The sequence below is a fragment of the Botryllus schlosseri genome, chromosome 8, assembly GCF_051294905.1.
Source record: "Botryllus schlosseri isolate E-star chromosome 8, Bs_hap1, whole genome shotgun sequence".
NCBI classification, from domain to species: domain Eukaryota; kingdom Metazoa; phylum Chordata; class Ascidiacea; order Stolidobranchia; family Styelidae; genus Botryllus; species Botryllus schlosseri.
The window spans coordinates 4073140-4085156 of NC_137243.1; the positions used below are offsets into that span (position 1 = coordinate 4073140).

Below are 12017 nucleotides of genomic sequence, written 5' to 3' on the forward strand. Positions count from 1 at the left end.
CCAAGTAAGTGAAAACTAGATTTTAAACACTTGTTAATGTTGTGAATAATTCTTTTGAGTATGGTAAGATGTTAAAATGTCTCTTTGACAAACGGAAAGCTGGATCGGGAATAGAGTTGTAATGTTACATTACTTGTTTCAAATCAATGTGTGTATAATATCGAAACGGGACTGTGGGGAAGTTGCTAGTCATGTTTGTCAATCCTATCTCAATGCACACTACGCCAAAGTCAAAATAATCGGTTTCGGATTAGGATTTTACAATTATTTCACACCTTTTTGAATAAGCGTCAACTTCACAGAGGATTAGGGTTGGGTCAGAAATAAGTGAAAATTTGTCGGTATTCGAATCACCGGCTACGCCGGTTCTATGGTAAACTAATTACTAAAGTAACACCTTGCGACTGATTACTAGATTTAGCAAACTATTTCGCACTTCAGCGCACAGGTCATTCGAAATATAGGGCGCGCGCGTAATCCTCACAACAAGCCGTGTTCGCAAAACGGATGTAGTTAGTGGGTCGCACATATCAAAACGCAAGCGCAAACATCTGTTTTCAAAATCACACAATGTACTGCGGTTTAGTGAATTTCTCGTCGGAAATAAGTGACAATTTGTTGCTATTCAAGTTACCCACACTGATGGTTCTGATAGTCGGTATTTATTAAATCTTACCAGTGAAATCTAGTTCTGTGACAAACTGATTACTAAAATTTCACCGCGTGAGCGATCGGTATGGCTATGACACCAAGTCGTGAAAGATGGGTATGTCCGAGACATTATCTCGTCAGTGATCGCGGGGTTTTGCAAACTATTTCACACCTTTTTGAATAAGCGTTAACTTCACAAAGGATTACGGCTAGAATAGAAATAAGTGACAATTTGTTGGTATTCAAGTCTCGCCGGTGATGTATCTGTTATTCGGCACTTATTACACTTATCATGAAATTAGAGTGAGAACATAAAGCGTCAAGTTGTTGTTTTCGAATTTTGATGTCGAGGTGATAAATTTACGCATTCAATTACAATTCAACTTCGGTTGTGTATTGAGTGATAGATCGATTTGCCGGAAGTGGTATCTTGTGAGCGATCGTAGGATTTTACAAATATTTCACATCTTTTTGAAGTGTTAGTTTGCGAACGCGACTATTGTTGATATTCGAATCGCCGTCTGTCGCACGCACTGCGTAAATCCTCACAACAAGCCACGTTTCCGTTTGTGCGGTTATTGTTGGCGACTCGTACATATTCAACACCGCGCGAGAGATACCTGAAAGTACGAATCACGACCGCGCCCATAAGAACACATGGTGAATCACCACAGAACCCGTAAGAATACACGACAGGCGAATCGCCGCCACCGCCTATAGCAAAAAAGGCGAGTCACGACCACGAGTTTTCACGGCGAATCACGACCGCGGCCTATACCCGAAAAGGCGAATCACGACCGCACCCATAAGAACACATGGCGAATCGCGGCCCCGCCATAAGACACAATAGCCGCTCACGACCACCGCCATAAGATATAAAAGCCGCTCACCACCCCCGGTTTTCCAGCCGCTCACGACCCCCGCCATAAGAAATAAGAGCCGCTCACCACCCCCGCCATAAGACACAATAGCCGCTCGCCACCCCGCCATAAGGTATAAGGAGCCGCTCGCCACCCCCGGTTTTCCAGCCGCTCGCCACCCCGCCATAAGCGCCCAAGGCACACCCAGACCGATCGACTACACTACTGACGGTTATATCCTTGACGAGTGTCAGCCGACGATATTCGGGTTTATTGCAATGTGAATATATGTTTCAATTGTATATTGAAGTTCTGTACCTCCATGAATGTTTTCCTATTGGAAAGGCCTGACAGTTATTATACTAAAATCTGCTGTGTTGTACGGGTTTTCATGGGAGATTTCACGTTTTCCAACACCCACTTCATCATTATACTGAACTACACGGAATGAAAATAATGCGCCACGCAGTGTTAAATTCCCGTGATTCGTATCGACTTCACCGAAATGTGGACAATGTTAATAGGACCGAATACTATTCGACTTAGGTGCGTGTGCACGCTTCAGTGCTATAGCGAGTTGGTATGAATTACACATCACTAAAGTTTTCAGTTCGACAAGCTACTCTGTCATGTGTTACTCTTGCTTATTGAGTTTAGCTTGCCGTCATATATAGATTAATTCTAGCCATTGAACCGTGTATCATATTGAGATAGCTTATACATCGTGGATGAAATGCGGATATTATGTTGCAGCGATTCATCCGCGAGGATGAATGGGCAATGGGAATGTGCGTCAAGTGTATATGGAAACAAACGTTATCCGGGGAGATACAAGCATTTATCCTATACATCTATTTATTGACTTCATATTGCTTTACCTAGTATGTTGCCATGGCTACTGTCTTTGTTATATATTTGTGTTTATTATTTTCTTCTATTTGTGATTATTATTTTCTTTCATGTTGCAGACCGTCCACTGTTATATTTATTGGGATGAGTGCACTTGATTATTTCACTGCCATGGAGGTGACGAGTATAACAAGGCGTTTATAGGCCATATCGTCACCTCCAGTCAACTTTTTATGTTTGACGAAGCAATAAAATGTCTGTCTGTCTGTCTGTCCCGACAGATTCATGAGTGAAGAGCCAGTCATGCACCCTCGTTTCATGTCTCGAGGATTCGATATTAATTTTATGACTAATCATCGGTACTCACGTCTACACGTATGCATTGTACTGGGCCTATATGATAAGTTACGTAAGTCGATAGTACTTAAATGTCTTACAATTTCAAGTATTTTTACAAAGACGCTAGAGCGCCAACACTGTCCAGGGGATATTCTTCGATATCCAGCAAACCATATTCAGATCACGTAATATTTCGTTAAGATGCTTGTCATAACTTAGTTCCACGCAGCGTCGAATCCAGATAGTCTTTTGTTGGTGTAGTCAAAGCTCCCGGAGACGGAAGGACTCGCTTCAACACTAGGAAATTTTATCAGTCACGGTTGGATAACGATGAATTTAATTTGGTTCGCATTCTTTCGCGATCTGTTACGACCTTGTCGGGATCTAGTGTGCATTACTCTCCCTCTACTGCAAATGATCTGCAGGGATCATTCCTTGTGTAGTAATCATCTTACTGGTATCTCGAACATTACCTGAGATATTTCGTCCGAATTCAGATTCCTGGTAGCAATATAATATTCACATGAACGTAGCAACGGAAGTGGCTACTGCCACGTCGCACGCAGCTCTTATCTCCGACGATTTCGGCAGCAGGAATACTTACAACAGACACGCAAGATACCTGTATCTGCCGAAAGAAAAGTTTGTGAAGAATGAGAATGAGGAGGTGAGTACGCTGTCCACTATCGCCTAACGCCAACTAGTGATGGGCGTGATAAATAACTATGCTACATATTAGCTGTCATCCAAGTGATGACATAATAATGGTGTTAAAACTCAACCTATTGTGATGACGAGGTCATTAGTGGATGAAAATATATGTTATACTTGGTATCAGTGGTGCCACTCCTAGTGTTTTAACACTAGATCTAGTGTTTTTTCGGTCGTCCTAGTGTTCTCGTGTTTTTTTTCGCAAAATTTTGCTAATCTAGTGTTTTTCTGCAACTATATGCAAATAATTAATATTCTAACGTTAGACTACTAAATTATACGCTATATTTCTCGCTAATGAGGCGATTTGGTGTATCTGGCTCTGTTTGTTTTCAACAATTCGATGTGGTGGTGCAGTAACAAGCAATTATTACGTAACAGGGTGCGGTGTGAATCCGTACTTATGAGCGAAAGTCTCCGAAAAAATGAAGAGCGATTTCGCTCTGATGCTCTGTCGTTTCTTGTTGAACTCAGACTGCAGATTCGGGCAAGATTTTCATTTGCCGAGACAGACACACAGTTTTATTGAACAAAATTGCAATAAAAATATAATTCAGGCTGCAGCGATACGATCCTTCGGAAATCCTGCGGATCATCCAGCCCGCTGCATTGATGGAACTCGTGCTAATTAAGCATTGTTCAATTCGCGTCTCGCGTCATCAATAAATATTTAAAAATGTAAGCAGGCTGAAGAATAGTAAGAAGAAGAATAGTAAAATCAATCATTCTTCTAGCTGTGCAATTTCCCTCTGTGATATTATTTGATGAACTTGAACTTTGGCAAGATCGCAAAATGAGCTGCAGGTTATCAGTCAATGCCCTGCAACAGAATTTTTGAAATTGAAATCTGTGCACAATGGATTCGGTGAATCAAAAATTCCATTTACTGGGGAAGCTCATGACGAATCTCTTGGCATTGCCACATTCCACTGCATTCGTGGAATTGGAGTATGCTGCACATGGAAACCTCCCCATTTTTTGATTGAAGATGTGGGTAGAGAGCAAGGTGCCCCACAAAAGGTACTTATGCAGCTTTTGATGGGTGCTGTACAATCGAAAGAAAATTTTCATGATGCCGCACAATGCGAAAGCGACAAATTTGATTTTTTTGCGCTGTTGAATTCGTTTCATTAATTTTCGTTGAATAATCATGCAGGATATCATGCATATGTATCGAATTCATGGGTGGAACACTTCTTATCTGTGGATTTGTACCTTGGTCATCATGATTACTTGTCAAGGGCAAATTTTTCCTGCAATTTACTAATCTAGTGTTTTTTTTCGCCAATCTAGTGTTTTTTCACGACATAATCTTGTGTTTTTCCGGGAACCTAGAGTGGCAACACTGCTTGGTATAGGGATGGTGTGAACGTGAGGTTCACGTTCGCGTTCTGTGTGTGAACCTCGGAAATTTAGAGGTTCGCGTTCACAACAGAACCTTGGTAGGTTCTACACTGTGAACCTTTTTCATATATTACAATTTTCACTTCATTACAACATCTTTGGTTCATATTTATTGCATTTCAACTGCGGGCCACTCTATACATGGCGCTGGCAGCATTAAAAATCAACACTAAACAAGCATGCACCTTGACAATCTCAAATGTTTTACTTGCTTTGTTACAAAAGTTTGCTCGAAATATCCAGGTTTCCGTTTGTGAATATTGAGTGACTCTCTGTTGTGAGTTTGACCCGCATTCAAAAACATCACGAGCAATATGCGTACTTGCGTAGTCAGCGAATTATGCTTATTCAACCAATCAATGAAGTTGATACCGTTTTCTGATGAAAAAAAATCTAGCAGGCGTACGGGGTCAATCTTGACTTCATATCTTTACTACATCAATAAAACCAAATCCATACGATTGAGGTGTTGGCCACTGCTGTGTTGTGTATAACTTGTTAATGGGGTAATATTTGAAGCGAGTATAGAAACCTGTTTTACACTCAGCTCAATATCAATGTAGCGATACTCAGACGCCGAATACATTGTCCGGTCTGGTCTCGACCGTTAAGGCGTAAGTTTATGTTCCCTGGTAAGTCCTCGTCGAAATTGTTGGCAAAGCGACGGAAGATATTGATTTTATGAGAGTATTATATCCTTTAATTGCCTCAGTTGATACATTTAGGGTGAAGACAATAAAGTTGGATTAGCAATAAAGTTGATTAGCGCGTTCGTCAGGATTTATCTACCCAGGATTAAGGAAACCGGTTGATCGCGGCGCATAAAGTTAGTGTTAATCTCATGATTTAACAAACTGGAACAACTGTAGATTTCTAGTTATCTATAGAAACTGCGTACCATTCCTACGTCTAATTATTCCGGATAATGACCGTGACTATTGTCTCCTAGGTTATCGCTTCACTAAACAATCAACGAATTATGTATTCCTACCCGCCATTGCAAAGCGATATCCGTTTCTTAGCTGTACCGTACGAATTGGACACGACTTTCATTTCGCGATGATGATAATTCTACCTGTTACAGTGGCAGTACCGTCATTAGCAGGCTGCTGCTTCATTCACCAACTAGCAGCCTACGTATAACGCATTTTCGGATTATGATGCAACAGATAACGTCACTTGATTGTAAACTCGGGACACCGCGACTAATCATCGCGCGTAACCTTCTCCAACTTCATGCGCACCGATTAGCAGTATTTAATCACACGATTAGCATTCTTTCGGATCAGCTAACTTTATTATCTCCACCCTCGGGGACATTTAAAACACCAATATGTAGGCCTACTTCGGAAATGTGGCATTATGTGGCCCGAGTCGTCGGTAGGTATCGTGTACATTAATATAGGCTATCACATCATCGAAAGATAGGGTTGGAATTAGCAATATGACGTCACGTGACGTCATGAGGTTCACGTTCGTGTTCACACAGAACCTTTCAAAAAGGTTCGCGTTCACACGAACCTGAACCTTTCAGAGGTTCACACCATCCCTAACTTGGTAGTGTTCGTGTCTGCTTGCTGTGGCGACTATTTATGATTGGCAACAATGAGTGGATTTTGATTTTTGAGAATCCGAGTCTGTCCAACAGCTTGAGTATCTGAGGAACAATTCCTCTTTATCCGAAGAACATCGTCCAACAATCCAGGAAATCGTTACCGAATAGCTTTGTCGAAGAATCCTAATCAGTGATTCCCAACCGCGGCCCCGAAGGCCGCATGCGGCCCGTAGATAGCCTTCTTGCGGCCCCCACAAAATATTAGGAAATCGCGTATTGACAAGAAATAAAATTTTATATTTATAAAATGCACGTACTTGGCTTGGAGTCTGGAGTTTTTAATTAGGATTGCAGGAAAGTCGTGAGTAGACCGCTAACGTGACGTCGCTGCTGTTTCAATGCAATGTGCCCTAACTTTCCAGTTGGACGAGCAGTACTATATATATAGGTATAGACAGGACCATAAATGCGGCACGCCACACCCTCCAATTGGGGGGGGGGGTGCTAGTTCGAAGGGGCTCAAAATTATTTCGTCATATTAAGTTTTACACCATGTAACATGCGACTCCAAGAAGTATGTCAGAACGATTGGCAGCGAGAAACCTTGGCCGTAAAGGACTGCCCTTATGCTGACCGAAGCTTCGTTATATATACAAAATACTCTCTCGGCAATCTGAACCTCACAAGACACATATCATCCCGCAGGAACAAATTATATTTCAGTGAAGAAATACCAATTTGAAATAGTGTGCGTCTCTTAGTTTAGTAGCCTACGGTTGGGCTATTCTATATTTTTTGATATAGCAGACAGGAGGTCACGAAATAACATCATGTTACGGGGTCATATCAACGGATTCTACAGTGTCCAAGACACCTCACATAGCTCTACCGGTAAATATGATTACGTGAGCAGCGAGGACAAGAAATTGATAGCAATATATATGCAATTTCCAATAATATTGACCGATTTTATCATAAATTATAGAAAATTTCGCGCTTGGCGCTGACTCACTTAACGGTACAGCTAATTTCGTGGTAAAAGCGAACAAGGTGATAGGGGTAGGGTTTTCACTCTAGTTTTGTTTTGGGTGGGAGGGGGCTCACGAAGTGCTCTTTCGTTCCTGCCAACGGATATACGCCCGGAGATGTTTAATTATTATTGAGGGGTCCTACCTTTTTAAACACAACTCCGTCGGCTCTACCTGTAAAACTGATTACGTGAGCAGAGAGAGGATAAAAATTGATAGCAATATTTATGCGATTCCCGATCATATTGACCAATTCAATTATGAATTACAGAAAATTTTCGCGCTTCGCGCGTTTAGCTAATAAAAGCTGACTCACTAAATGTCCCCGAAAGCAACATAATTGGTAGTCCTGCAGCTCACGACCCAAGCGCCCGAATAATTTGAAAGTTACTGTCGTACTGATTCCAAAAATACGAATCGAAATCTCGTCAGGGCAATAAAACTGCTCCGAAATAGCCACCAAAGGTCGATTGCTCTGACCAATGGAGCGCAGCAACACAATGACGATAACAATGGCCAATGGCTTCGAGCGATTGATCGGAACAATGCCAATTTTTATATTTTGATGACTATTTTGGGTCCGTTTCATTGCCCTGGTATTCGTGCGGCCCCGACCGTGCTCTGAAATTCTAAATTTGACCCCGACACCGAAAAAGGTAGGGAACCGCTGATCCTAATTGTACAGCTGAGCTGAGATACAGTTATGACATGGACTTTATATGAAATACGATCTGTATCCGTTCCGACTGACACAAAATTGCGCAAAATCCAGTTCGAATCCTATCATAATCCAAATAATGGTAGTGGAATGTCATTCATGTTATAAAAAATGCCACTGGATACCTCGTAGATCTCACACGGCAGTCACTAGATGTCGCTGATGGACTACAGTAGATGCGACTACTTTTGAACACATTTCCATTCCAGTGTTGCCAATTTAGCGATTTTCGCGCTAGATCTAGCGATTTTTCATCCGGTTTAGCGCCAAAAAATATGGATCTAGCGCCTAGCGCTAAATCTAGCGATTTTTGAAAAAGTATTTAGCGATTATTTAGCGCTTTTTTACCGAAAATAACCAATATAGATCAGTTCCGGCCGACGACTGCATTGGCCATACCGGTCACCAGAGTGCGGACTCCGATATATATGTTTTAAGGTCGTTCCATTGTCTTGACAAGAATTTAAATCGTATTGTCGGAATCAGCCTGACACTAGCTTTCGTTTAAGACCAGATTATTTAAATTTCATACCCCGGGCTCGTCCTCGAATTATTTTCTCAAGGTCTCTACTTATAGTGGCTGGCAAACCCGGTTCAAGTCGTGTTGTGTCTGTGCAAGTCGCATGTCGTGTTCAAGTACTCCAACACAGTATAGAGAAGAAGTCAAGCGCATTACCGCGGTACATCGCACCACGTATTCACGGACGCATCGAGCAAGGCACGCTTATATAGTGAGCGGTTATGCCTGCAAACCTGGTCATCAGTGGTCACGCATAGCGGTCATTGCGCAAAGCGATCTGCTATATCGAAATGCACTGCACACGTTTTATTCCGCTTAGAGATGACTATTACGTATTATGAACTAGAAATATGATAAGTGACTTTGGCCCCAGACGAGTGACAAGTATGTACCGATATAATGGTTCAATTTGCAGTGTTGGGATCAAGTCACTACCTTCGAGTCACGAGTCATTTCGAGTCATTGCACATTTTGACTCGAGTCAAGTCAAGTCAATCGATTTTCAAAGGCGACTCGAGTCAAGTCAAGTCACTCGATTTTTGGAGGTGACTCGAGTCAAGTCGAGTCAATTCAAGTCAAGTCACGAGTCAAGTCACAATTCAAGTCAAGTTGCCTTTTCGAAGTATGGGGCATGATATCGTCATTGCATTTTGCTAGCTGTCTGAAATACAGATTGGGTGGTCATCGATTTTGAACCGATGAACGAATATAGAGTTAAATATACACGTAAGAAGGCGCTGTATTGCTCACATATACGTAGAACTGCTAAACCACAGTTTATAGTTAACAGCCAAAATAGAGAATAGATGCGAATTGATAGGAAGCAATACATTACCCATTTGCAAATAGATATGATACAATTCGACTCTGCGCCAATGTCCGAGGACAATATAAACTATATTCGAATTCAATTTCAATACAACAAGAAGTTTGGTTAAGGTAAAAACAGAGATTAATTACTTTACTAGTTTACGACAACGTAAGCTGTAAGCTACGATCACTTCGTTTGCGATCAATTTATTTGTGAGGGAACAATGGAGGCTCAGTAAAACGCACGATCATTAAATGATTGGTTGCTCCCGCGGTTACACCAACGTTTCGCGAACAATCCGAACATATGCAAGATTCAGTGATTTTTATCGACATCGATTACTTGATGACTTGAAATTGACTCGTGAATTTTGCTCCGAGTCACGAGTCAATCCATATTTTTGATACGCCGAGTCAAGTCAAGTCAAGTCATTTTAGCAAAGTGACTCGAGTCAAGTCAAGTCATTCGAAAAAGGTGACTCGAGTCTGACTCGAGTCAAGTCATGACTCGAGTCATCCCAACACTGTCAATTTGACACCTTTAGCAGATTTAGCGCTATTTTTTAGCGCTTTTTTCTCAATATTTAGCGACATCTAGCGATTTTTCACAGCAGTTTTAGCGATTTTCTTCCATCCGGAGTTGGCAACACTGTTCCATTCTTCCAAGCATAATCTTCTTTGAAAACATCGACCCGCAATAGGGTCGCGTTCGCCCAAGATCCTGTTCAGCGTTCTGGCTATCTCAAAAAGTGAATGTAGCTGTATTCCTTGAAAAAGCAAGTTTTTTGATTAAAATCCATTACAGCAATCCGCGATTTATGTAGTGACATTTGCCCGATGCTTTTCAATTCTCTGACAACTATGTTGCTTTCAATCGGGTTTGCACGCCCTCATCAATTTTATGGTCTGCTCATGAATTTTTCACGCCGTAACGAAACGTTGCCCCGAATATTCGTTACTCTTAATCGCGATACCACCGTCGAATACCGAATACAGATGCATTTGAATATACTGGACGCCGAAAACTTCACCGGGACAATTTGGAAACATTAATAAATTCCAGCAGTGAAGAGAGATTTCTATAGTCACGTTTCAAACATCGACATGACATGACAGTGTTCGGAATGCATTTACCATCACGGACAATATTCAGGATACATTGGCCACACACAGTTAGCTGCTGACCAGCGCTTCGTCACGGGGGCCAGTGGGCAAATGATGCATCACGACCTTGATCTCAAAGCGTGACGTAAGTTCTTTGCAACGTTCTTTCTGGTTCTATACACAACGACGGAATAATGACTGTCGTATTTTCTGGCCCCGTGAGAGATTTCCAGTTGCATACATCATTTAACACCAAAGAAATGGCTTACAGCACTCCAGGCCACCAATCGGGTCATAAATAAATGGAATAGAATTCCGTTTGTCGCCAAAGTCTGTTGCGTAATGGATTTATGACTCGTGTTTCTGCTGCTTACGGGCGATCTGGTGAGAGTCGGGGGATTGTGCGCTGATGTAGTATTCAAGCACAGAGCATTTGTTTATATGAGGCATATAGCGGGAAACTACAGCGACGCAAAGACACTGCGTTTGAATGCGATTAGTACTATGATGTTAATAATATGTCTATTTTTGAATAATACCTTATCCCTTATCAAAAAATTTATGATCTCGAATAATATATCAGGAATATCGAAGAATGGTGAAGGCTTGAAGAGCCACATACCTAGCTTGGCAAGATATCGCGGGCCGTACCATTACAATACTTGGATCATAGGCGCTCAAACCTCCTGCTAAGAAGGCTGTATTTGGCGAGCCTAAAATGCATGAGAGAGAGTGCACTGCACATTACCGCCTCACATTCCAAGATGTCGTTAAAGCGAAGTCTTGTATTAGTAGTAAATCGCACCAAGCCCGAAAATCTTATATATTGGATACGAAATATTGTTAGAATTGCAAGGGAGAAAGTGTAATATGCGAAAACTTAGGGAGTGAGGGTACCTCTGTGTTCTCCTGCAACTAGGACTCGGCGTACGAGGTGCATCAGTCAATATGGTGGCGCCATTTCAACACAGAGAATGTGGGTCATAGTTTAATATTAATACCCGCAATTAACCCCCAGTCGGACGCTGGACATACCAGTACTATGAGAAGAATATATTTTGTAATTTCAAACGTTGAATTGATATCACAGCAGTAAGCTTAATGCAATCTGGGTTTTGTATATGTACTCTGCCACGGATCTATGCAGTAGGGAACTTTTTTCTTCAAATTTTAAAGGATATTCGATAAAATTGTCGACTTGGCTAAAAGCGCAGCACACCAAATTTGGCTACTGGAGTTAGTTAATTTTGAATTCAATATACAAAATGAAAAATGTAATTTTCAAAATTTACTGGCAATCACATGAAACAGACGTGTACAAATACGATGCGTATCAAATTTGACTAAATTCCATGCACACGGTAGAAGCGAAGTTATTGATGTTCAAAAGTTTGGATTTTAAATAATAGTAATCACGGTGGGTAGTTCTATAATAAATAATTCAGAGTTTGCCAGTGAGCCAAATTTG

General features: G+C 41.4%; 1 protein-coding gene across 1 annotated transcript in view; it reads left to right on the forward strand.

Moving 5' to 3' along the window:
- The first annotated feature begins 3189 nt into the window (after nucleotides 1–3189).
- The window catches only part of LOC145444197 (inactive dipeptidyl peptidase 10-like), a 44636-nt gene continuing 35808 nt past the window's right edge, over nucleotides 3190–12017 (forward strand). The window contains exon 1 of the mRNA XM_080322126.1: nucleotides 3190–3366. Within this exon, the coding sequence (XP_080178252.1) occupies nucleotides 3223–3366 (144 nt within the window). The 5' untranslated portion in view covers nucleotides 3190–3222. The remainder of the gene's footprint in view (nucleotides 3367–12017) is intronic.